The 27,819-nt window shown below is 43.2% G+C and overlaps 1 protein-coding gene across 2 annotated transcripts in view; it reads right to left on the reverse strand.

Annotated features, from left to right (window-relative positions):
- Window positions 1–324: 324 nt before the first annotated feature.
- Window positions 325–27,819, reverse strand: part of LOC143806506 (uncharacterized) — a 48,105-nt gene continuing 20,610 nt past the window's right edge. The window contains exons 4-13 of one of the 2 annotated variants that reach the window (XM_077287119.1): window positions 21,760–21,871; window positions 20,109–20,227; window positions 19,574–19,621; window positions 19,376–19,417; window positions 17,747–17,827; window positions 16,776–16,795; window positions 14,325–14,420; window positions 12,518–12,652; window positions 11,097–11,136; window positions 325–4,789 (exon numbers count right to left, since the gene is read on the reverse strand). In XM_077287119.1, coding sequence (XP_077143234.1) covers window positions 4,503–4,789; window positions 11,097–11,136; window positions 12,518–12,652; window positions 14,325–14,420; window positions 16,776–16,795; window positions 17,747–17,827; window positions 19,376–19,417; window positions 19,574–19,621; window positions 20,109–20,227; window positions 21,760–21,871 — 980 coding nt within the window. In that variant the 3' untranslated portion in view covers window positions 325–4,502. Of the gene's footprint in view, window positions 4,790–11,096; window positions 11,137–12,517; window positions 12,653–14,324; window positions 14,445–16,775; window positions 16,796–17,746; window positions 17,828–19,375; window positions 19,418–19,573; window positions 19,622–20,108; window positions 20,228–21,759; window positions 21,872–27,819 lie in introns of both variants that reach the window. The other variant, XM_077287118.1, reaches the window with a different exon arrangement.

The raw sequence follows: 27,819 nt of genomic DNA on the forward strand, positions 1-27,819 counted from the left end.
TCGGAGGCTTTGTGTGCGGTCGTTCACTCTCCTCCTTCATATCGAACAAATGTAACAAAAAAATATATGTACAAATACTTTCTGTGCGGGATGAAGAGCTGTAGGATGTGCAATTATATATCATAAAATATATACTTTTTTTTCATATCACAGAAAGTGCTTAAAGGGAAAATCCAATAAACCGCCTGCCGGCTCTCTAAAAGGCTAATATTTGCTTGACCCCGGTAGCAGCGACTGACTGACATGGATCTGTCAATCACTCTGATTGCACACGACATTGATCTCCGAACTGTCCTGGTTTTTTTATATATACCTCCGGGGCAAATCGGGAGCAAGTCAATGTCCCACAAGTGTGCATTCAGATCTTCGGAGGTATTGTCATTGGTGCAAATTCATAGGGCACCTTTGAAATAAGATGGTCGCTGGGGCAATAGTAACCATTTTTTTTTTTAATAGTACACATCAGGAAGAGGATGAGGCAAGAAATTTCACATTTCCCTGATGAATTTTCTCTGTGATGTGCAAATGTCATAAAAAAATAAATAGAAATAAATACATAAATTACATTTTTTTTTTAAATAACGTACACAGAGAATAACAGCAGCAAAACCACAATTCATATCTCAGCATCCATGATATACTGATTTCAGACAGTGCACTTTACAGTCCTCCCTACATGCACACAGTGGAGGTAGTCATCATCATGTTAACGGAGGACTAGGAATGCACACTCTTTCTTCGCGTGAATTAAATAGTTGTCCACCCCCCCTTCTTTTTTTTTTTACTTAAATGCATGTACTTTGAACTAAAAATCATTTTTGCAATTGGGTCCCATTAAAAAAATTGCACCGTTTGACTTTTACAGGCTCTTTTATTTCTCTGTAAATTCAACTTTGATGTGATCTGTGGTCATAAATCAGCTGCAAGGAAAAGAAAATGAGGGATAAGGCTACGTTCACATTAGCGTTCTGCGCCGCAGCGTCGGGCGCTGCAGCGTCGCCGCATGCGTCATGCGCCCCTATATTTAACATGGGGGCGCATGGACATGCGTTGCACTTGCGTTTTGTGACGCATGCGTCACTGTGGTGCATGCGTCAGGGCGCAGAGGACGCAGCAAGTTGCATTTTTTTCTGCGCCCAAAACCATGCAAAAATGGACGCATGCGTCACAAAACGCTGCGTTGTGCATGCGTTTACATTTGCGTTGTGTGTTGCGTCGCCGATGCGGCGCACAACGCAAATGTGAACGTAGCCTAAAGGAGTTATAAAGTCGCCCTTTAAAACGAGCTCACTGACGGATTCTCAGATAACTCATTCTGCCACACTGAGGCTATAGAAGGCAAAAATGCTAAATTTTTAATCAAATCCAATAAAAAAAAAATTTCTAAGAAAAAAATTCATGCATTGAAGAAAAAAAAATGTCCTCAAAGGTGAACATTTAATTTAATTCTGGACAGTTTTCTGGCTTCTTCTCTAGTGCACTTCTGGTTAGTGCATACAGTTAACAAATCTTTATAGTCCTCTCACGAATTATCGTGCCTATTGTGAAAATGAAACACATTTCAGCACATTGAGTATACTGTATATTAGTTGGACAGGGCCTGTACAAGTGACATTTGTCCTGTTCAGCTTCATCTCTAGTGCACTTCCAGTTGGTGCACACAGTGAAATAACAAAACTAAAGGACATTATTATAGTTTTTCTATTTCATGAGAAGAACAATAGACAAAGTCTACTTTTAATTAAGCATTTGATCATCAAGGAAGACAGTTTGAAGACTATATATAACAGCCTTAAAGGGGCGGTCTCACGATCATAAATTGGTAAAATTGCAAAGCGCTTGTAAAAAACACTCAACGTTGAGATTTACAGCTCATTAAAATGTTTAATTCTGTTTTTTTTGCTGCTCATTCCTTAGATTACTGGCCACCTCTGCAGTCTTATCAGTGGTGGCCCGGTTTCCTTGGCAAGGAGTGCACATTTGCAAACACTTTGCTATAGAGCTTGTAAGCGCTGCTCTGAAGCTGGTCGGATCACCGGATCCAGCTTGTTTCTGTGCTTCTGCGTTCCTACGATGCTGCAGAGGTAAAGTTACCTCTGCTAGTTTGCAGTTTGGTCCGAGCATGCCGCTGGCCAAACTGTCAATTTTCAGAAGCATCTCTGATTGTAGGAAGCCAGGAGGCAGAGAAGAGCTGCTCTCCTAAAGATAAGAATAACCCTTTAATTTAAAAAAATCCCTTTTTTTAATATTATATTACTATAACTTAATAGTGACAGCAGTGTCATTATGCTGCCTGTGGTTAGTATACAAAAGGCAACGCCATATTCTTCCGTCTTGGTTGGGCAGGCTTTGTAGAAGCAGTATTTGCCTTTCTGGACTTCTTCTCTAGTGCGCTCTCTGTAAGTGCACACAAAACGCAAGATTGTCAAAGTCTTCCCATTTATTACAGAGGAAGAAGCAATCGTGCGAGAATGAACAGAAGTCAAGGGCCTTCTGCCTGTCACTTCACAGTAAGCAAGGAAGACCTTTTGTGGACTGACAACCTTTAACGAGAAACTTCTATTTTTACTTATGGCAGCAATATTTAATTTCTTCTTCCAATAGTGTCCAGAATTTTTAGTACCTACGAAGAACTTCCACTGGTTGCTACTATTTTACAGACATTACACTGCACCGCCGCTGCCGAAGCTTCTTCTCTACTACCCTCCCAGTCAGTACGGACATAATATTGTTATTTTAAATGTAGGGTGATTATAAATACGTGAAAACCCCAAAGCAATCCTTGTCTATTGATAATTTTCTTTTAGGTCATCAGTATAGAAATCATCGACCTCCCATTGTAAAACTCCGATCAACATGATGGGAGGAATCTTTCGTGCGCCAATATACAATATCTGTTTGTAAACCTTATTGTCTCCGCAGTGTTTTGTCACCTAGTGGATAGTTTACAGAGTTTTGTTTGGCTACCTCCATTTTCTGTGTGGATCGAGGGTGCACCTTAAAGACGAAGTTACATCCCGTAAGTTGTACATTACAGAATGCTCTAACAATGCATCCAGCGCTTGATCATTAGTTATACACTGATGCTTGCTGGCATAAATACCAATAAACGGAATAATAATACATTTTCGTTCATTTGGCATGCTTCATTCCAACGTATCACAGATTCTGGAAGAAATCTGGAAAACACAGCCTTCATGATCTAAAGGGGGAAACTCCACCTTAATTCAGTAGCTTGCAGTGATGGAAATTTCAGTAGCGCAGAAGGGCTTCGACAACTCTACAGAATTCCAAGGGCAGAGCTATAAGGGCTGTAGAGGTAGCAGTCCCACCTGGCCTTGGTGCCTGGGGAGACCCCTGTGCTGTCAAAGACACCAGTATTATAAATGGCAGGTGTGGGGCCTTGCTACAAATACTACACTGAGTCCAAAGTTACACCTCCAACTTCTGAAGCCCTTAGTGGATATTTCCCCTTTAATTTTCTTGTTTCTTCTTGTTTTTTTTTTTTTACAGACGCAATCAACCATCCGATCATGACAAATATGATCTATATCATAGCGTCTTGGGGAAAAAAAAACAACAATAGTGCCCTAAAACACCACTAACATCTATGGTATAATGCTTATAGCATCAAGTTTGAGTCACAAGAACTCTTTGTGGCTTTCATCTTTGTGAAATGACGTCATTTCACTAGGCACCGACCACAAAACTAAGCAAAAGTGGTATCGCATCGAGTAACGTATCTCTGCCATAGAACTTCTTTTAGCAAAATTGTTTGTTTCCCTTTAAGCCCTGAATTTACAAGAATAGTAAAAAAAATTACTATACTAAAAAATTGCAAGATATTGTATAAAACACTTCATGGCATAAAAATAAAACAATATCTACAACACAAGAGGTCACACCTTTAGAATACATTAAAAGTCACTGCATCCTTTTCTTATGTTTCCTCTTTGTATTCTCCCACGTCACTATCTTTTGTGTTTGCTCCTATTCCCAACCAAGTGACGAGGTAATCAATGTTCACATTGCTGCAGCTGGATGAAGATAAGCAGGGGTGGGGCTTGATAAGCTCGGGGGCGTGGCTTCCTAAAGCCTGAGTCCACTTAATGTGTAATCACGGCAGCCTTGAAAAAGATTTAGCTCCATAACTTACACTGTAAAACATCAACAAACTTATATCCAGTTGTCTGCATGGGAATACAATCCCTTTAAAACATACATATACCAAATAAACAATAGTACTTATCGAGCACCGTGCAATAAGGCACTGAGATCAGGAGCAGGAACAGTTACTCGCTTCTGATCTTTTTTCCTGTAGTTACTATTTTGGGTTGCACCTAGCTAGGAGGCACTTCTAATAAAAGGCCCTATACTACTGCCGTATGAAGGCTACGGGCAGATTAAGTAAAGGAGCCATATAAATGCACCCAAGTGACTAAGCCAATGAACATCAGAGGCTTTTGGTCCCAGTGAAGCAAACCAGAAATTTCTGATTTGTACTAATTCATAGGAATTTTTTTAGTTCTTAAATCATTTACAATATTTTCACGGCATCCCCCTAGATCCATATCATCTAGCTGTTTCAGTACATTTTTCATAGAGGCCCGTTTGCCACTTTGCTCCCTCCATTTCTCGAATAACTGATAGCTGCGTTCTCTACAGTCATTAGAATTATCATTTGATATTTGATTGATTGTATTTCTAGAGAGATGCAACTTTCGGGCAAGTTGAGTTATGTTTTTCTGATCCACATTATTAATCACACTATAGATAAATTCCGACCACTCTGAAAAAGACAAAAAAAACAACAATCTGTAAATAATTAACAAACAAAAACACAACAAAAAACAAGTTTTTTATTTTACTACATGCAAATTCACTTCAACCTCAAATCTAAAAAAAAATGTTGGGACACTGTGTAAAAAGAAAACAAGAATGCAGTGATGTTAAAATCTTCTATGGCCATATTCTATTCACAACAGAACATAGAACACAGATCAGAAGCTGAATGTCAGATATTCAAAAAATAACTGATTTAGAAATTTATGGCAGCAGCACACCTTTAAAAATTTGGAAAAGGCTGGAACAGTAAGTGATACTAAAGAAAAGCAGCCGGAGGGTCAAATTTAAACTAAGTCACGAGTGCGCATAAAAAGATTATGTTAGAGAGGCAGAGTCTCTCAGAAGCAAAGATGGTCAGAGGTCACCAATCTGTAAACAACTGCATCTAAAAATTGTAGAACAATTTCACAAAAATGTTTTTCAATGTAAAATTGCAAACATTTTGAATATCCCATAATCTACACTACATAATGTCATCAAAAATTTAAGAGATTGGGAAGAAATCCATGAGCACAAGGGACAAGGCCAATGGGCAACAATGAATGATCTAAGAGCACTAAGGTGGCACTGTAATAAAAACAGGCTTTATTCGGTCATGCAAATCACTGCATGGGCTGTGGAATACTTTCAGAAATCACTGTCTATGAACAGATCACCGTGCAGTATACAAAGGCAAGTTATAGCTCTATCATGTGAAGGAGAAGAATATCAGCACAATCCAGAAACACCGCTGTCTTCTCTGCTCCAAAATTCATTTAAAACAGAATGCGGGAAAATGGAAAAATGATCTGTGGTAAAAAGAATAAAAATCTGAAATTTATTTATTTTTATGGAAACCACAGACGCCATGTCCTGCGGACTCAAGAGGAGAGGGACCATCCAGCTTGTTGCAGCACACAGTTCTGCATCTCTGATGGTTGGGGCTGCATTAGTGTCTATGAAATGGGCGGCTTACACATGAAAGGCTCCATCAATACTGAGCATTATATAGAGGTTTTAGTGCATCTTATGATCCATCCAGACAATATCTTTTTCAGGGACCTTGCATATTTCAGAAAGACAATGGTAAACTACATACGTCATCCATCACTACAGCACAGTTACCCAGAAGAAGAGTTTGGGTGATTAATCGGCCGCCTGCAGTCCGGAACTTTCACCAATCAAAAACATTATGAAATTAAAAATCCGTCAACAGGGCCGGCCTTTGCCCTGTGCGACCTGTGCGGCCGCACAGGGCGCCAAGGCTCGTTAGCATACAAGGGGCGCATTTATTGAGCTCAGCAGATTAATGTCACATTACATCAAAATCAGGGGTGGGATTCAGCCGGTACGACCCGGTACGGGGCAGCCGTTTTCTAAAATTTCCATCTGCCAGCGTTCCGGTTACCACGCCCCCGGTCATCGGGCCCCCCCTGGCAGTGGCGTAGGAAGGGGGCGGCACAATGCGGGGGGCGGCACAATGCGGGGGGGCGGGTCGCCGGCGGCGCAGAATTTACCTGGCTGTTCGCTTCTCGGCTTCAGAAAAATGGCCGCCACGATCTCCATCTGCGCATGCGCGGCATCCCGCGGCCATTTTCCTGAAGCCCCGGGCAGCAGAGCACTCCACCTGCGCACGCGCGGCCTCAGGAAGATGGCCGCCCCCACCGATAAGCAGATAGAGCAGGATCGCGGTCAGGTAAGAAGAACTTGTTTTTTTTTTTTAATTATTATTGAGAGCGGCGATCGGGAGGGGGGGGCAGGGCAGAAAGCTGGACACAGGGAGGCAGAACGCTGGACACTGGGGCAGAATGCTGGACACTGGGGCAGAAAGCTGGACACTGGGGCAGAAAGCTGGAGACGGGGCAGAAAGCTGGACACAGGGGGGGGCAGAGCGCTGGACACAGGGGGGGCAGAGCGCTGGACACTGGGGCAGAACGCTGGACACTGGGGCAGAACGCTGGACACTGGGGCAGAACGCTGGACACTGGGGCAGAGCGCTGGACACTGGGGCAGAACGCTGGACACTGGGGCAGAACGCTGGACACTGGGGCAGAACGCTGGACACGGGGGCAGAACGCTGGACACGGGGGCAGAACGCTGGACACTGGGGCAGAACGCTGGACACTGGGGCAGAACGCTGGACACTGGGGCAGAACGCTGGACACTGGGGCAGAACGCTGGACACGGGGGCAGAACGCTGGACACGGGGGCAGAACGCTGGACACTGGGGCAGAAAGCTGGACACTGGGGCAGAAAGCTGGACACTGGGGCAGAAAGCTGGACACTGGGGCAGAAAGCTGGACACTGGGGCAGAAAGCTGGACACGGGGGCAGAACGCTGGACATTGGGGCAGAACGCTGGACACTGATGCAGAACGCTGGACACTGGGGCAGAACGCTGGACACGGGGGCAGAACGCTGGACACGGGCTGGACACTGGGGCAGAACGCTGGACACTGGGGCAGAACGCTGGACACTGGGGCAGAACGCTGGACACGGGGGCAGAACGCTGGACACGGGGGCAGAACGCTGGACACTGGGGCAGAAAGCTGGACACTGGGGCAGAAAGCTGGACACAGGGGGCAGAAAGCTGGACACAGGGGCAGAAAGCTGGACACTGGTGCAGAATGCTGGACACTGGTGCAGAATGCTGGACACTGGTGCAGAATGCTGGACACGGGCAGAATGCTTGACACAGGGGCAGAATGGAGACACGGGGCAGGATGACAGACATGGCGTCATGACTGGAGACACTGGAGGCAGGATTGGAGACAGATGGGGCAGGATGGATACGATGGAGACAGATGGGGCAGGATGGGAAGATCATATGGGGCAGGATAGATACTCATTAGGGCAGGATGGGAGAATATATGGCTGACGCCAGGAATGAGACACACGGGGGCCAGGATGGCGAATATTATTACCATAGGGGCTAATTAAGGGATATTATTACTGCAGTGATGTATTTATTTTATTTTTTGAGTATACTGTTTTAAATGGAGGGGCGGTCCTATTACTGTGTAGAGTGACACTATGTCGCCTTCTTCATGTGGTGTAATGTAGAAGTTGGGAAAATTAAGTAATGTGTTCTGCAAGTGGAACTCGAGATAACTGTGTTATTTCCTGCAGAGACGAGTCCTGGCTGGATGAAGTGATGGCGGTCTGTGTGGGATGAAAGATGAAGGACTTCACCTAGAGATGTCACTGGTGAGTCAGTGTGTTACCTATACACTGACACTATACACTGTATACTATATACTGAGGTCCTGTGTATGTCACCGGTGATCACTGTATTACCTATACACAGACGCTGCATACTAAGTACAGATCTCCTGTGTATAATGGCACTTATGGTGATAGTATTGTGGTTTTTTTTATTATTGATCAGTATTGTAGTATTCAGTCACTATGTGGTGGTAATATGTGGTCTGGTCATGATGTTGTGGTATTCGTTCCTTGTATTTGATATTATTCGATCACTGTGGTGGTAATATGTCATCTGGTCATGGTGTGGCGGTGTTTGGCCTTGCAGGCCGCCGCTCTGCACTCTGATTGGCTGTCAGCCCATATGGCTTTGGACCAAGCGTAATTTTTTCCTTTTGGTCCGCTTTAAAGCACTTTATAATTCCCGTTATTGCAATATTAGTGTTTCTTCAAGTGTTTTGCAGGGAAACACAAGTTTTCTAAGTAAACGTGTTGTTGTGAATATTAAAGAGTTATTGTTTTCTTTCAAAGTTTGGAGGGGGGGGGGGCGCCGTCCTGCAGTCTCGCACAGGGCGCCTTTTGGGCTAAGTCCGGCCCTGTCCGTCAAAGACCCCGAACTGTGGAGCAGCGAGAATCCTACATCAGACAAGAATGGGACAACATTCCTCTCCCAAAACTCCAGCAATTTTCTCTTAATTTCCTCAACATTTACAGACTGTTGTGAAAAGAACGGATGCTACACAATGGTGGACATGGCCCAGGCACATCTTTTTTTTTAGCTTTGTCACTGCCATCAATTTCTAAATGATAATTTTTTTTCAAATTATATTGAAAAATGTCCAACGTTCAACTTTTGATCTGTGCCCTATGTTCTTCTGTGAATAAAATATGGGATAAGAGTTTCCCAAATCTTCGCATCCTTGTTTTCTTTACATTTTACACATTGTTCCAAATTTTGGGAAATTGGGGTTGTACAATATTTAGCTTTTCGGTTTGTATTTTCACACAGTGCCTTGCGAAAGTATTCGGCCCCGTGGAACTTTTCAACCTTTTCCCACATATCATGCTTCAAACATAAAGATGCCAAATGTAAATTTTTGGTGAAGAATCAACAACAAGTGGAACACAATTGTGAAGTTGAACGAAATTTATTAGTTATTTTACATTTTTGTGGAAATTCAAAAGCTGAAAAGTGGGGTGTGCAATATTATTCAGCCCCTTTAACTTAATACTTTGTTGCGCCACCTTTTGCTGTGATTACAAGTCGCTTGGGGTATGTCTCTATCAGTTTTGTACATCGAGAGAAATTCCTGCCCATTCTTCCTTGGCAAACAGCTCGAGCTCAGTGATGTTTGATGGAGATCGTTTGTGAACAGCAGTTTTCAGCTCTTTCCACAGATTCTCGATTGGATTGAGGTCTGGACTTTGACTTGGCCATTCTAACACCTGGATACGTTTATTTGTGAACCATTCCATTGTAGATTTTGCTTTATGTTTGGGATCATTGTCTTGTTGGAAGAAAAATCTCCGTCCCAGTCTCAGGTCTTTTGCAGACTCCAACAGGTTTTCATCAAGAATGGTCCTGTATTTGGCTCCATCCATCTTCCCATCAATTTTAACCATCTTCCCTGTCCTTGATGAAGAAAAGCAGGCTCAAACCATGATGCTGCCACCACCATGTTTGACAGTGGGGATGGGGTATTCAGGGCGATGAGCTGTGTTGCCTTTACGCCAAACATATCGTTAAGCATTGTTGCCAAAAAGTTCGATTTTGGATTCATCTGACCAGAGCACCTTCTTCCACATGTTTGGTGTGTCTCATAGGTGGTTTGTTGCAAACTTCAAACAACATTTTTTAGGGATATCTTTGAGAAATGGCTTTCTTTTTGCCACTTTTCCATAAAGGCCAGATTTGTGCAGTGTACGACTGATTGTTGTCCTATGGACAGACTATCCCACCTCAGCTGTAGATCGCTGCAGTTCATCCAGAGTTATCATGGGCCTCTTGGCTGCATCTCTGATCAGTCTTCTCCTTGTTTGAGATGAAAGTTTAGAGGCACGGCTGGGTCTTGGTAGATTTGCAGTGGTATGATACTCCTTCCATTTCATTATGATCACTTGCACAGTGCTCTTTGGGATGTTTAAAGTTTTGGAAATCATTTTGCATCCAAATCCGGCATTAAACTTCTCCACAACAGTATCACGGACCTGCCTGTTGTGTTCCTTGGTCTTCATGATGCTCTCTGTGCTTCAAACAGAATCCTGAGACTATCCCAGAGCAGGTGCATTTATACAGAGACTTGATTACACACAGGTGGATTATATTTATCATCATTAGGCATTTAGGACAACATTATATCATTCAGAGATCCACAATGAACTTCTGGAGTGACTTTGCTGCACTGAAAGTAAAGGGGCCGAATAATATTGCACGCCCCAATTTTCAGTTTTTGAATTTCCACAAAAATGTAAAATAACCAATACATTTTGTTCAACTTCACAATTGTGTTCCACTTGTTGATTCTTCACCAAAAAATTACATTTGGTATCTTTATGTTTGAAGCATGATATGTGGGAAAAGGTTGAAAAGTTCCAGGGGGCCGAATACTTTCTCAAGGCACTGTACATACAGTATACAACACAAGTCCCCCTGATATCAAAATGTTAGCGCTGCATTCTGAAATCTGCTCAATGGGCTCATTCTGTATCCATATTAGTTGGGTCTCCGAAAGGATATACAACCATTAGTCTGAACCGGGGTAGTAGCGGTCATAGTCATGCTCCAGCTAAGTCCAGCTCTGAAAGTAGTAGGCAAGTAAAACTATACAGTAAAGGTATCTAAACTCAAATGGGGCAGTTAAGAATTAGACTAGATGTTCCAGTTTTGTCACAATGGCTCATGCTGATGGTAACTTTTATGTAGAGTTGAGTTCAAAAGGTGCATGATGCCGGCCGTTCGAGCAGGCGGCACACCAAATACTTTCAGCAGACAAGCTGTCAGAGTGCCACTTACAGATGCTTACAGGTAAAAGCGCCAAAGAACACAAATGCATGTTATCTCATACTTACGCGTATCACATGGCTGCAGTTTGTCACAGAGTTTGCAAGGCTGCAAAAAGGAAAAAATAAAGATCAGTACTGACTGATAGTTTTATTAACCCTACTTTCATATCTGTTAGCCGATGTTTTCTTCCGAAATCCACATTTTTCTGAATATGTAAATGCTCTGTTAAGGTCTATGGGCCGAACATAGATCTTCCAGAGAATCTGCCTCCATAGCTTATTTTAAATGAAAGGGGGCAATATCAGTGTGGGACATGTAATGACTGACAGTCTGCTCTTCTGATCTACATTTCTCATCCCGTCTTTCATTTAAAATATGCTCTGGAGCAGATTCTCTGGGAGATCTATGACCAACCCATAGATCTTAACAGTTCATTTATACAGTATATTAAGAAAAATGTGGATTTCTCTGGAATAAGACATCAGATCACAGATATCAAGGTATCACTTTATTCAACTTTCTGTGACTTTCGTACACGTGTAGATGGCTTAGAAGGGTTAATCCTACTCACAGATTCTCTTAAACATGCATGATAAATTACACCATGTTTTAGTAGCTACAGGCGCAGTGATATCAAAATTTTGTTTGTCTATTGTTTAGATTTTGTATGTAACAAATGGGAAAAAAAGTGATTAAAATGTTCTAGTTTTGAGTTTTTATTTTAAATATTTTGTTAACTTTTTTTAGTTTTAATAGGGAACTTGAACATGCACTCGATGCTTTTGTCCTGTGCTATAATACACCATAATATTTCTATATTGCAGAAATTTGTGCAGTCTCTGTCCTCTTTTATAACTGTGCATGTTGCGTGGTTAAATTGAAGTACTAACATGGCTCACATGAGGCCCTCACTAGGCCCTACCTAGCTGCCATGAACATCTATCAGCACTCTTAGCAGGTCCCACTCTATTTAACCGCTTAGGTGTTTGGTCACCATTGACTGCGGCATCTAAGAGGTTGCACTGATGGGATCAGACTTGTTTTGGCAACTACAGGCAGGTGTTACTTGTATAACACAGCCATCATCTGCCAGGTATGGAGCAAGCTCAGCTCCTGAGCCGGCTCCATACAATCCATTTTGTTCACATGTGCCATATAGTGGATGCCGCTAAGGAAAATTTTTAATGAATTCTAGGCATCTCCTTATCAGTTTAGAGCAATGGTCTAAGACCAGTGGTTCTCCAGCTGTTGTGAGCTGGAATGGAAGTTGTATTTGTGCAGTAGCCTAAGGGTCGCAGGTTGGAAATGACCTCCTCAGGCGGATCTACCATTGCTCAGTGGCGGATCTACCATTGCTCAGGGGAGGATCTACCATTGGTGCAACCTGTGCAGCTGTACAGAAGCCCAAGAGGTAACAGAGCCACTACCACCTCCAAAGAATTATGGAATTGTGAATTATGAGGAGCTATATTGATTATGTACTCACTTCTCCCACTTGTGGGCTTTCTTCATACTGCACATCACCCTCCGGAGACTCGTGGTTCTTCACAGGTTCCCTCTGAGCTCCCACTAAACAGGGAGCTGCCATCTGATGAATCTGCTGTTCGATTCTCGCAGTTTCCTGGAAAGTTAAGACACATAAAGAGGAAGTCAATATATTACATACAGTATTTATGTTGGTGGAAAAGTAAAATAATGTCTGTCTCTGGGAAAGCAGCCTTGAAAAAAATGTGCCGACTCTTGAAAGGCCAAAGTTCTCCACGTCCCTCATAGGTTACAGAAGTAGAGAGCAGCTATAAGGAAAGTCTTCCTCTCTTTGAGGACCTGTATTGCACAGACAGCTCATTAACCTAAATAATAACCATGTAATGCTCCTCTCCTGTAGAGGTGCTGCATTTATACTGAGCACTTCTTGACAGGTTCCCTCATGCATTAAAGCGGTTATTCTCATCTTCATAGATGGATATTGTTGGATAAATCTTGTAAAAACAAGCACTTTTGCAATTTACCTCTTATTAAAATTTGCAGCCGTTCTTCAGATATTAACACTTATTTGTGTGTTTACAACTTGTTGCCTAGGAGACCGACCACCGCCGCTGTCTCGCTTGTAAGCACTGCACTGAAGCTGGCCAGGACTAGACGCTATCAGTGAACTCCAGTGATCCTGACCATCTTGAAAACAGCACTTACAGGTGCAACAAAAATCAGCTTGTAAGCACTGCACGTTCTGCTGTCTAGCGGCGGTGGTCGGCATCCAAGGCAATGAGTTGTAAACAAAGAAAAGTGGTAATATGTCAGGAATGGTTGAACATTTCAATAAGCAGTAAATTGCAAGACTCCTTGTATTTACAAGCTCTATCATTCAATGCATATTTATTTCAAGAGGGTAATAACCCTTTAAAGGGAACCTGTCACCCCCAAAATGGAAGTTGAGCTAGGCCCACCGGCATCAGGGGTTTATCTACAGCATTCTGTAATGCTGTAGATAAGCCTCCGATGTATCCTGAAAGATGAGAAAAAGAGGTTAGATTATACTCACCCAGGGGCGTTCCCGCTGCGGTCCGGTTCCGATGGGCATCCCGGTCCGGGGCCTCCCATCTTCTTACGATGATGTCCTCTTCTGGTCTTCACGCTGCGGCTCGGGCGTAGGCGTACTTTGTCTGCCCTGTTGAGAGCAGAGCAAAGTAATGCAGTGCGCAGGCGCCGAGAAAGGTCAGAGAGGCCCGGCGCCTGCGCACTGCAGTACTTTGCTCTGCCCTCAACAGGGTAAAGTATGCCTGCGCCGGAGCTGCGGCGTGAAGACAAGAAGAGGACGTCATCATAAGAAGATGGGAGGCCCCGGACCGCAACGCCCACCACAGCGGGAATGCCCCTGGGTGAGTATAATCTAACCTCTTTTTCTCATCTTTCAGGATACATCGGGGGCTTATCTACAGCATTACAGAATGCTGTAGATAAGTCCCTGATGCCGGTGGACTTAGCTCAACTTCCATTTTGGGGGTGACAGGTTCCCTTTAAAGCTATTTGTTTTTTTGTGATCAGGGTTCTCTTATAAAATGGGATTGTAGGTAACAATCATTGCACAATCTGCAGCAGCTCCTGATGTAGGGGACTGTGAGTATAATTACCAGCGGGTACTTTCCACACTGGGAAGGAGCATGTGATATTACTGTTAGGGGGGCTTTATCTGTCCTTCCTCACAACCATCTGCTTGGAAAAGGATAAGATACGGCTTCTGGAGCAGGCACATGACACACGTAACAATTACAAGAACTTCTACACAGGAAACATACAGGCGTCACCAGCGGTTGGTGTTCCGGGGGGAGTTCCTCTTCTTTGGGATTTTTATCCTCGGTACGGATGGAATCTAACGATGTGTTTTCACTGTTCTGAATGATGCCAAGGAGAGAGTTCTGTATTAAAATAAATGGAGGATGCAATTGACAAGGAAGCAAATGGTGTGCAACATAACACCCCGAGCGTGCAACACCGTACCACCGCACAAGCTGCACCCATAAGGGTATGTGCCCATGGTAGACAGTTTTTTTCTGAAAAAGACACAGGCTTTTTGTTGAAGCAACTTTTTTTTTTAATTGTATGTATTGATAGTTATTGGCCAGGAGAATGGACAGGTCACTTTTTTTTGTTATGTCACAAATTTGGAAGCCAAGAAAAGTAAAAAAATATAGAGCATATGCCCAGTACAATGTTTTACATTGTTGGGAATATATACAGTACAGACCAAAAGTTTGGACACACCTTCTCATTTAAAGATTTTTCTGTATTTTCATGACTATGAAAATTGTAAATTCACACTGAAGGCTTCAAAACTATGAATTAACACATGTGGAATTATATACTTAACAACAAAGTGTGAAACAACTGAAAATATGTCTTATATTCCAGGTTCTTCAAAGTAGCCACTTTTTACTTTGATGACTGCTTTGCACACTCTTGGCATTCTCTTGATGAGCTTCAAGAGGTAGTCACCGGAAATGGTTTTCACTTCACAGGTGTGCCCTGTCAGGTTAAATAAGTGGGATTTCTTACCTGATAAATAGGGTTGGGACCATCAGTCTGGTGGATACACAGCTGATAGTCCTACTGAATAGACTGTTAGAATTTGTATTATGGCAAGAAAAAATAAGTACAGAAAAACGAGTGGCCATCATTACTTTAAGAAATGAAGGTCAGTCAGTCCGAAAAATTGGGAAAACTTTGAAAGTGTACCCAAGTGCAGTTGCAAAAACCATCAAGCGCTACAAAGAAACTGGCTCACATGAGGACCGCCCCAGGAAAGGAAGACCAAGAGTCACCTCTGCTTCTGAGGATAAGTTTATCCGAGTCACCAGCCTCAGAAATCGCAGGTTAACAGCAGCTCAGATTAGAGACCAGGTCAATGCCACACAGAGTTCTAGCAGCAGACACATCTCTACAACAACTGTTGAGAAAAGACTTTGTGCAGCAGGCCTTCATGGTAAAATAGCTGCTAGGAAACCACTGCTAAGGACAGGCAACAAGCAGAAGAGACTTGTTTGGGCTAAAGAACACAAGGAGTGGACATTAGATCAGTGGAAATCTGTGCTTTGGTCTGATGAGTCCAAATTTGAGATCTTTGGTTCCAACCACCGTGTCTTTGTGGGATGCAGAAAAGGTGAACGGATGGACTCTACATGCCTGGTTCCCACCGTGAAGCATGGAGGAGGAGGTGTGATGGTGTGGGGGTGCTTTGCTGGTGACACTGTTGGAGATTTATTCAAAATTGAAGGCATACTGAACCAGCATGGCTACCACAGTATCTTGCAGCGGCATGCTATTCCATCCGGTTTGCATTTAGTTGAACCATCATTTATTTTTCAACAGGACAATGACCCCAAACACACCTCCAGGCTGTGTAAATGCTATTTGACCAAGAAGGAGAGTGATGGGATGCTATGCCAGATGATCACCAGACCTGAGCCCAATCGAGATGGTTTGGGGTGAGCTGAATGCAGAGTGAAGGCAAAAGGGCCAACAAGTGCTAAGCATCTCTGGGAACTCCTTCAAGATTGTTGAAAGACCATTTCCGGTGACTACCTCTTGAAGATCATCAAGAGAATGCCAAGAGTGTGTAAAGCAGTCATCAAAGCAAAAGGTGGCTACTTTGAAGAACCTAGAATATAAGACATATTTTCAGTTGTTTCACACTTTTTTGTTAAGTATATAATTCCACATGTGTTAATTCATAGTTTTGATGCCTTCAGTGTGAATTTACAATTTTCATAGTCATGAAAATATAGAACAATCTTTAAATGAGAAGGTGTGTCCAAACTTTTGGTTTGTACTGTACATAGTCCATTTTTTGGTAGTTTTTTTTTGTTTTTTTCAGATGGGTTCCAGACACCTAAGAAAGATTCCATGTACACAAACCTTTAAGACTTGGCTCCCATGATTAGCTTTTGATGTTGCAGATTTTGTGTTCCAATTTTGCACTAGTATTTTTTTCTAAATACTCTGCGAAAAATGCTCACCAAAAACTTTTGTGGGAATGTAGCCTAACAGTGACTTCTCGAAGGGATGTGAACATCCCTAGTTATGTCTCTCTAGGTTTATCTCTAGGAGGCGAGCAGCAGTGATGACATTGCATTGACAGGTGCTGGCGAGGAAGCGAGCATGATACTTGCTGCATACTGGCAGGCACCTGGTGATGCATCATTCGCCTCCCAAAGCAAAAATAAGAAATATACAAAATATACATTGCTTACCTTGTTTTCATTAGCCTTTCCTAAAAGGAAACAAACACAAATTTTTATTAAGAATTTAGCCTCATAAATGTAAGAAAACGCCATTATATGCAAGCCTATCTAACTCCATCTATGTCCTATCTATCAATTAATATTTATCTACAGAGATAACAGGACTATACAAAACAGGTTTAGTAAAGGATTCAAGTCTCCATATACGTAGAGCAAAAAATGGCAGCACACCAGATGTGCAATAATGGAAAAAAATGTGGTCTTTGTTCCCCTATGTACATGCAACCTTTTGGCTCTGGACTGCAAGCTCATGCCACGACAAAGGGTCATAGTTTAAATAATCGAAACGTCGCTTTACGAGCGATGTTTCGATTAAAGACCACAGTTTTGTAACTGTAGAGAAAACATGTTGCTGTCCATTTATTTATCCATTAGTGATGAGAGAACATGCTCAGATAAGGTGTTACCATGCTCATGTGCTAATTGAGTGACTCTGGCGTGCTTAAATAATATGTTCCAGTCCCTGCGACTGCATGTCTCATGGCTGTTCGACAGTTGCAACACGGAAAACAGGCAATCCTTGCATGTGTTACGGCTGTCGAACAGCTGTGAGACATACAGTCGCGGGGACTGGAACATATTCGAGAACGCTGAAGACACTCGGTTAGCCCATGGGCATGCTCAGATATCCAACCACGTTCGCTCATCACTAGTTGTTACCCTAGTATTATTATTATTTATTATTATAGCACAATTAATTCCATGGCGCTTTACATGTGAGGAGGGGTATACATAATAAAAAACAAGTACAATGATCTTAAACTATACAAGTCACGACTGGTACAGGAGGAGAGAGGACCCTGCCCGCGAGGGCTCACAATCTACTAGTATCGATCTATCTTGCTCTATCTACAAACCTACATGAAATAATTCTGCCTGTAGAGAAACCATTAAGATTTCTGCGGAGGACCATTACTTACTTCTGTAACAAAGGTATCCAACAATCACGATGATGATGATAATTAGGAGAAAAATTGCTATGGGTAATGCTATATAGAGGTCTGTAAAATAAGGAAAAAAAAAGTTTTGAGTAAAAAGTTTACAGGGAATGTCCATAAAGCACATAAGTTAGCAAAAACTTCCATTCTAAGGGATCGCTCACACTAGTGTATTCATCGGACGAGTGCTACCACTTGGACCAATGTTTTTCTATGGGGTAGTGTAGATCTGCGACTTTTTTCTCTTACTGTTGTGACGTAAAAAAAAAGTTGCAGCATACTGAGAGTGGGAGCGCAAATAGGATCACGAGCAGCCATTCTAAGTCTATAGGTGCATGGAAATCATCGGACTCGGATGTCCGAGTTCTGCGGACTCACACAATGGAGAAGATGGAGAAATCTTGTCCTCCATCTTCTCCTCACCTGTGCTGCGAGAGAATCGGATCACACTAAGCTGATAGTTTGATCGGAGTGTCATGGCTATAAACGATCTGATTCTCTCGCATGAGAGTATCCATGCTCATGTGACCTCAACCTACGACCTAAAACTGAACTCACAAAAAAATGATCACACTTACTAATACCTCTTCACAATATCAACGTACTGCAGGATGCAGAAGCCCCCATGGTAACAGGTGGAGCCGGTACAGGTGACGCCCAGAATATTAGATCAGGTGGGTTGCCCAGGGCTAATTATGTGCACTCCACAAGGACGGACACCCCAATTCTCCCCCAACATTACATACCTCGACTGCATCCTACAAATATGAAAAAACAAACCACCTCCTCCTCCTGGATGGGAGGTTGGCAGCTGCCATCAGTATTTTGCACCAGTGTCGCCTCCCCCATATATCACTCTGGTCCTGACTCCATTCTGCACAATACTGATAAGTATGGCCTGTTTTTCTGTAACGTTTTTTGGACTTGACGTTCTTTTCAGTGAATTACAATCCAATAGATAATGGAGTTGATACATCAAAGTGTTTACATAAGAAAACTGGAGTAAAGCACTTTTGATAGCCACAACATGTTTTCACAACTTCACATTGTGCAAAAATATTAGCGACCTTTAGTTTTCATGCCAGTTTCGGGCAGCTCTGCCAAAACGGGCAAATCTAAAGAGGAACCATGGCTAGGCTACGCTTTCCAAATCCATCAAAAGTGGCAGCGTTTCTTATGCCAGAAACGTTAAATTTCTGCAGAGGCGCACGGACGCACACGTCACTGATAAGATGCGCCAAATTTTTTAAGTGGTGTGGCCTATTCATGAATTTGATGCATCGTACTCCAGAGAGCCATTTATTAAGTCCAGTGTGAGCAATGTCATTCTTAAAGAGGTTGTCCGCTACTTTAACACAAGTCTATAGTGGACGTGGCTGGGAAGTGCACCTCAGCCCCCTATTCAAATCAATCGGGCGAATGTGCAGAATTTGGCCGCTGTCTCTATACTGCCAATGGAGCTGTGCGGCTCCGTAACTGAACAGTTTTGGCTGGCGCTGACACCGAGAATAGCTGAATGTCGCACCCCCACCGATCAGACATTCATGACCTATCCTGAGTAGTGTACGAGAATTGGACATGTAGTTAATGCATTTGATCTTATCTACTCACTTAATTGGGATTCGGCTTGGTCATCCGGCGGATCAGTTGGTACTAAAATCAATAAAAGTACATCCAAGAGTGAGCAGAACAGAAAACACCAACTTGAATGATCTCACAATGGTTTCTTGTATTTGCCCCCATGGGCCATAAGCTTTTCAACTACCAATCCCACATATTAATATCCGGGATTATACCCTTGTCACTTACTTGCTTTGTGTTTAGTTACATCATTGAATGAATCATTTGGCTTCAGCACTAAAAATGATAAAAAAATACTTTGAGTGAATGTAAAAAAATTAAAAGTACACATTGAAGTACTAATATGAGAGAAATGGGGTACCAAGGTGGAGGCAATAATGGGAGATACTTGGGCCTTCTGGTATGGGGATAGACATGAGAGTAAGGCAAGAGAGGACATCTTTTTTATATGTTATTTAGCTTTTACTATAGATCTATGGCCACTTTTTTCAATGGAATAATGCTGCACTCCCTACTCCTTGCTCCCCAGATACAAAGACCTAAGGGGATTATTGGAAATAACACATAATTTTTTGTTTTGACTGATCGTCATCATTGAGACTTCATCACTTGGAATCAGTTGTTTTGCAGACATGAAGGTTCGCCTATCTGATAAGATGTTGTTCCAAAATCATGGATGCCAAGCTTAGCGATAGAAAAGCCTCAGTTTGCAGTGTGACCCAGAATGACCTAAGAGGTGCAGAATACAGACTGTATACGGTACCGGTCGGTTGGTCGTTCACATTGGCTTTTGTTGAGGTAGGATCTGTTGCAGAAACGTCTTCACAAACTGTGTCTGAAGTTGGCGTACATGGATTCTTGATCCGTTGACCTTCACCACACCTTAGGAGAAACATGGTGATGTCTTAGGTCGCACAGACACAATGTAAACCCCCATAAGTGCTCAAATAATACCATCATACAGTGAGCATATTATTAGTTCCACAAAAGCAATCTAACATCCACTATGGTCACGCACACTGCTGAAAGGGTTGTCTGGTGTGGCTCACTTCCACATCAGGATGCGAGTGGAGCGGATGATGCTGCATCGGAATATATCTGCCAGGGCACATGTAGTATCAGAAGTTATTATGCATCCATTAGAACACATGTCAAACTCTGGCCCACAGGGTGAGTATATTTGGCCCATGACGCCGGCACTACCTGGCTTGGCACTTTTAACTGTATTAGCATCCTGGATACCAATACAGTTGAAAGCAATGATGGAGGAGGGAGCGTTAGCTGACAATATCCCTCTGCATCTAATGTGCCAGCGCAGCGGGTGCGATAAAGTCATGAAATTAATGTAGGCCCTATTTTTCTGTATGCAGGACAATGCTGGGCCCCATTATACTGTATGGAGCACTATGCGTGGCCATTATACTGTATGGAGGACTATGCATAGCCATTATATTGAATGGAGAATTATGTGTGGCGATTATACTTTATGGCGCACTATGTGGGGCATTTATACTGTATGGAGAACTATGTGGGGCAATTATACTGTATGGAGAACTATGTGGGGCCTTTATGCTATATGGAGCACTATGTGGGGCCATTATACTGTATGGAGAACTATGTGGGGTCATTATACTGTGTGGTGCACTACGTGGGACCCATTATACTGTATGGAGCTCTATGTGTGGCCATTGTACTATATGGAGCACTATGTAAGGCCATCATACTGTATGGAGGACTATGTGGGGCCATTATACTGTATGGAGCGCTACGTGGGACCCATTATACTGTTTGGTAACTCACCTCATTAACGCTACTCACCTCTTAATGCGGAAGTGAGAGGTGCCACACAACCCCTTTGGAGCTCGCCCTGTTACAACTGAGGCTTTCCTTCAACACTGAGCCATAGTTCTACTCTTTGCATCGTACGGACATAGTTGCCAAAAATGTAGCATGCATATCGAATGGTCATAAGTAGATGACCTCATTTTCAAAGGGCCTAGAGGCCCAAAAAGTCCATTTGGCCTATATAAAAAGACCTATACTATTAAATACTTGCAATAATTATGGACCCCTTTAGAGCTTTTGCATTGGAGTCCATGAGCTCTAAGTTTCACTACTGTCAGCATGAGTGGTGTTATATCATCCAACTGCTCTCAGCGTTGGTGAATATTGTTTAAGTGGTATTTGATAAGCACCGCAATGATATGCTTTAAATTAGAGGGTTTCTCTACGTTACACAACCCTTTCTCATACGCCATATAATGCAGGACAGGAAGGGATGATGCAGATGGAGCAGCGCTTACTCTGAAAAGCCCCGGGCGTGCATACAGACTATGAGTGTTGCTGTTGTCAGTGACATATTACAAGGCATCATATCTCTCGTGGTTTCATATATTTTTCATATTATTCGATACCTTGAACATCGTCTGCAGATTTCACAGGATACGTTAGGAATGCAATAAGACCCGGGTTTGCATTCGCATTCAGCATTGGCTTCCGGTGTACACTCACGTACTAAGACTTGATCTGCAACATACAAAGGAAATAAGCAAGTGAGCTCTCCTGTATATATATATATTCACAACTAATTAAAATGATATGACAGATCTTACAGAGAACCTGTCAGCAGGTATTAGTGGTATAGCTATTGTATGGATCCACGCTCTCAAGTAGGCATTCGGTAGTGTTCACCTAGGCAGTGGGGTTTGGTTCAAACATGCAGCTTTATTACTTTCATAAAACTCCAAGGGAGTAAAAAAAATAAAAACAGCCTCTTCTGGGCACAAAGCTATAACAGCAAATAAACAGTTCATTCTGCAGGCAGATATGTCAGTGGAGGCTCACCCAAACAGACTACAGTTCTTTCTACAGGAGCAAACTTTACACACAGAAGAGGTACAGCGCTACCATTCTCAGTATCACCTCCAGCCTGAACTATAGCTCCAAACAGAAGTGTTCATTTCCATGCACTGTTCACACTGAACAGACTGCAGCTTCCACACATTACTCTGCAGTTCCAACACACAGACTGATCAGCTTTCCTAGCTGACCTGTGCAGTCTCCATTTAGTGAGAGACTCTGGCTTGTCTCTCTGCCAGCTACAGCTCACATTTTGGCTGGTCACTCACCAGCTTCATCACACTCCACTCTACTAAACATCTACCAGACTGACACAAGTGAACACATTTCCTGGTTCCTAGTCAAAGCCAACCAGGTGCATCTGGTTAAGACCTGCAATGCTAGGATTTAACCCCAGTCCTACCTGGGTTTGCTACACTATGTAGGGGCTTGTATCCCTATAAAATAAATACTTTTTTGTAGAAGTGCATTGGACTGCTTCTGCCACCCATACAGTACGCTTCCACTCTAAAGTGCATATGGCTTTTATGCTAGATTTCTCATGATTGGTATATTGTATCATTAGAAAAAGAGGATGAGATTTGTGTACTTGTAGGCTGCATAGAAACCTCAACAGATATAATGGACCACTGGGTTGGGGTATCATTGCAATCGAGGTAGACATTCTCTTCCCTTGTAAAGCCAAAGGTTGGGTAGACATTAAGTTCTCAATATGTGGTAATTGTAGTCTGGATAATACATTCCACCCTCTCGAATGGTTGCTCCAACTGTCTTCATTTTGTGCTTTTAATAAATTATATAATATATGATCAAATCCTTGGAGAACAATGAGGTGATGAGTTTTGTTAGGGAAACGTAGCTCAGGAACATTCTATTTTTTACTGTAAATTTTTATTAAAGTATTGACAATTCTAGGAAAGTCAAAGAGAACTTATATAGTACAGTACAAAAGGGATGGGTAGATCAACAAAGTGTCTTTAACCCACCCATTGAAAAAAAAACATCAACTAGTAAACTAACATGTATCACAGGAATGGGCAAATAAAAAGACAAGACATACACCAAAGGGAAGGAAGGGGAAGGGAAAGAGCCCAAACCCGGGGGGAAAGTTCAGAGTTAATATTGATCTAAATTGGTTCTGTGCCCAGAAGTAGTCCTAGGGAGCCCAGGCTGATTCAAAGTTTTTCACCGTAGCATTTAGAATCGCAGTCATATGCACTCCATTCTACGAATATCATTAATTCTATGAAGGAGATGGAGGAAAGGCGGAGGAGCCACCTGCTTCCAGTTAAGGGCGATCAGACATCTAGCCACGGTAAGAATGTGTAAGAGCAGTTTAGCTGACCTTTTCCCCATCCCTCTAAGGGGAAGGTTTAGAAGATAAATAGACGGGTCCAGACCCACCTCGGCATAAAGAACCTTAGCTATCAGCTTACCCACTTCCCTCCAGAAACTCAGAATCCTCGAGCACGTCCAGATTATATGATACAGCGTACCAACCTCCAGACCAAAGCCAAAACACAGATCTGAAATTACGGGATTCATTCTGTGTAACAGATCTGGGGTATGATACCAGAACATTAGGATCTTATACTGGTTCTCCTTGTAAAGGGTGCAAAGTGATGACTTGGCTGCCCTATCCCATATAAGGTGCCAAGTTTGAGGCGAAAGTTCTTTTCCCAGTATAGATACCCCGATGCTCATATAGGGGTGTTTTGGGTGACAAACATCTCGAGGGATAGAAAGAATTTTATAAATATCCGAAATCAGCCCCTTGGTCGTCGGCCTTCCCCAGCAAATCCTTTCAAAGTCTGTTGGCAAGGAGAACCCCGAGGAGCCAAAGAGGGAAAGGGCAAAGTGTCTAATCTGCAGGTGCTGGTAGAATTCTTTGTTAGAAATGGAGAATCGAGATTTAACCTCGTCAAATGGAAGAAGCCCAAGTGTGTCCCCGTCTACCATATCCGCAAATCTAAACAGGCACTCAGAGGACCAAGGATAAGCCATTACATGCTCTAAACTACTTGGAATCAGAGGTTGAAGTATGAATGAAAGCATAGGCGAGTTTGGAGAAGCCAGGCCAAACTTCTTCATACATGAAAGCCAGATTTCCCTTGTGAATCGTATGGGACCCAAAAAGGGTTCCGGAACCACCACAGGTCTCCTCAGCCATAATAAAGAATTTGGATGGATTGGAGCTACCCAAAGTTTCTCTATCTCAGTCCATTTATTGAATGCCCTGAACGAGGCCCATGAAGGTATTCTACGAAGATGAGCCGCCCAATAGTATTTAATAATATCTGGGAACGATAATCCTCTCAAAGACTTAGGGGAAACGAGGACACGCCTAGAAATCCTGTGACGACCATCCCTCTAGAGGAACCTCAATATGGCGGCCTGGAGAGATTTGAGCTCATTCATGGGAAACCTGACCGGCAAGGTCTCAAAATAATAAAGCCATTTAGGAAGAAGCAACATCTTGACCGAAGAAATCCAACCTAGTAATGAAAGCGGGAGCGACTTCCATTTGTCTAGCAATCTCTTCAACTCAATCAGAACAGGGGGGAAGTTGCAGCCATATAAATTACCATAGGAGGAGGACACTTTAACCCCTATGTATTTAATATCATCAACTTTCCATCTGAATTTAAAATTCAATTTAAAATGGTCAAGCATTTGAGAGGGGATGTTCAATGGGAGGGCATGTTCAATGGGAGGGCTTCTGTTTTACAAGTGTTCAACTTATATCCCGAAAAATCGGCATATTTATTAAGAACATCTAACAGATTAGGTAGCGTAACGTGGAGATTAGACAGGGTTAAAAGGACATCATCCGCAAATAGGGATATCTTAAACATCTTATCGCGAACTTGTATTCCCGTGATGTTCGGGTTTTGCCTAATCATTGCCGATAACGACTCGATGCATAAAACATATAATAGGGGTGAAAGAGGGCATCCCTGCCGGGTCCCATAGTGTATTTAAATGTGGGGGACATGTGAAAAGTAAGCCTGATTGAGGCAGAAGAGGTGCTGTATAGTACTCTTATAGCTCCTAGAAAAGGGTCCGAAAAGCCAAAATCCTTTAAAGTCTCAAATATAAAAGATCAGTTGAGACGGTCAAATGCCTTTTCAGCATCTAGACTTAGTCTCAGGAACATTCTTGAGTAGACACTGGACCTATGTCACCCAAATACCCTTCAACACCTAGAAGCAGAACCAGCCCTTTTTCTGAGCTAATATAGTGAAGATCGTGCTTGTGCATACTTGGAAATCTGTTGAATGGCCGGTTGACCACAACAAGTGTTCAATAATATTTAATGTGACTGCCCATGATTGTAAATTCCTGTCCCAAGTTACAATGGGAAGGGCAGCTCTGCAGCACAAACTGCCAAATACAGTACATCAATTCCCAGCAGCATGCATATTAGCAACCGATCTTTATGGATACATTGCAATTCTTTAACACAAGAATCTGTATACAGTCTTGTAAATTATTAAGAGCTGCTGTTGTAAAAAAAAAAAAAAATGGATGGCACACAGATGAAAGACAAAAATCATCCGAACTTTCTGGGTGAAAATCGGATACTTTTTACGCTCGTTTGAACCCGATTTTAGGGCTCATTCAGACGTCAGGTTTTTTTGCATATGAGTGCTATCCTTGATTTTTGCACCTATATTAGTAAATCATCACTGTGATATTTTATGAATTTATTATTATTATTATTATTCATTTTTATAGCGCCATTTATTCCATGGCGCTTTACATGTGAAATACGGGCAAATATAGACAAATACATTAGACATGAGCAAAAAAAAACAAGGCACACGGGTACATAAGGAGGGAGGACCCTGCCCGCGAGGGCTCACAATCTGCAGGGCATGGGTGATGATACACTAGGAGAGGGCAGAGCTGGTTGTGCGGCGGTTCAGGCGGTTCAGTAGGTTCAGGATCAGTAGGTTCAGGATGTAGGCCTGTCGGAAGAGGTGAGTCTTCAGGTTCTTTTTGAAAGTTTCTATGGTAGGCGAGAGTCTGATGTGCTGGGGTAGAGAGTTCCAGAGTATGGGGGAAGCACGGGAGAAGTCTTGGATGCGGTTGTGGGAAGAAGAGATGAGAGGGGAGTAGAGAAGGAGGTCTTGAGAGGATCGGAGGTTGCGTGTTGGTAGGTACCGGGAGATCATGTCACAGATGTATGGAGGAGATAGGTTGTGGATGGCTTTGTAGGTCATTGTGAGGGTTTTGAACTGGAGTCTCTGGGCAATAGGAAGCCAGTGAAGGGCTTGGCATAGGGGAGAGGCTGGGGAATAGCGGGGAGACAGGTAGATTAGTCGAGCAGCAGAGTGTAGGATGGATTGGAGTGGTGCCAGAGTGCTAGAGGGGAGTCCAGAGAGTAGGAGGTTGCAGTAGTCGAGGCGGGAGATGATAAGGGCATGCACTAGTGTTTTTGTGGTGTCACGGTCAAGGAATGCGCGGATCCGGGAGATGTTTTTGAGTTTGAGGCGGCAGGAGGAGGCAAGGGCTTGGATATGTGGCTTGAAAGAGAGGGCAGAGTCGAGGATCACCCCGAGGCACCGGGCGTGTGGGACTGGGGAAAGTGAGCAGCCATTGACATTGATGGATAGGTCTGGTGGAGGGGTAGAGTGAGATGGGGGAAAGATGATGAATTCTGTTTTGTCCATGTTCAGTTGTAGAAAGCGAGCAGAAAAGAAGGCTGAAATAGCAGACAGACAGTGCGGGATTTTGGTAAGTAAGGAGGTGAGGTCAGGTCCGGATAGGTAGATCTGCGTGTCATCAGCATAGAGATGGTACTGCATACCGTGGGATTCTATGAGCTGTCCCAGACCGAAGGTGTAGATGGAGAAGAGTAGGGGTCCTAGAACAGAGCCTTGAGGAACACCGACTGGCAAGGGGCGAGGTGAGGAGGTGGTGTGGCGGAGGGAGACACTGAATGTCCGATCTGTCAGATATGATGAGATCCAGGAAAGGGCCAAGTCTGTGATGCCAAGAGATGAGAGGATTTGTAGCAGAAGGGAGTGGTCCACAGTGTCAAAGGCAGAAGACAGGTCCAGGAGAAGGAGGACAGAGTAGTGTCGCTTGTTCCTGGCAGTTAGTAGGTCATTGGTGACTTTAGTTAGGGCAGTTTCAGTTGAGTGATGGGAACGGAAGCCAGATTGTAATCGATCAAAGAGGGAGCAGGAGGAGAGGTGAGAGGACAGTTCAAGATGGATGTGTTGCTCCAGCAATTTGGAGGCATAAGGAAGAAGAGATATCGGGCGATAGCTAGACACAGAGGATGGGTCGAGGGAGGGCTTTTTGAGGATGGGTGTGATCTTGGCGTGTTTGAAGGATGATGGGAAGACACCTGTTGTGAGTGAGAGGTTGAAGAGGTGCGTTAGGGTTGGGATGAAGACCGTGGAAAGGTTAGGGATGAGGTGAGATGGGAGCGGGTCGAGTGTGCAGGTGGTGAGGTGTGAGCTCGACAGGAGGGTGGAGAGCTGATCTTCTGTCATGGTGGAGAAGCTGGTTTTGGAGGAGCAGGGGTGAGCAGCTAAGAGGGGCAGTGGGCGCTGTGGGCCAAAGCTTTCTCTGATCGTATCGATCTTCTGTTTAAAGAAAGA

The sequence above is a fragment of the Ranitomeya variabilis genome, chromosome 2, assembly GCF_051348905.1.
Source record: "Ranitomeya variabilis isolate aRanVar5 chromosome 2, aRanVar5.hap1, whole genome shotgun sequence".
NCBI classification, from domain to species: domain Eukaryota; kingdom Metazoa; phylum Chordata; class Amphibia; order Anura; family Dendrobatidae; genus Ranitomeya; species Ranitomeya variabilis.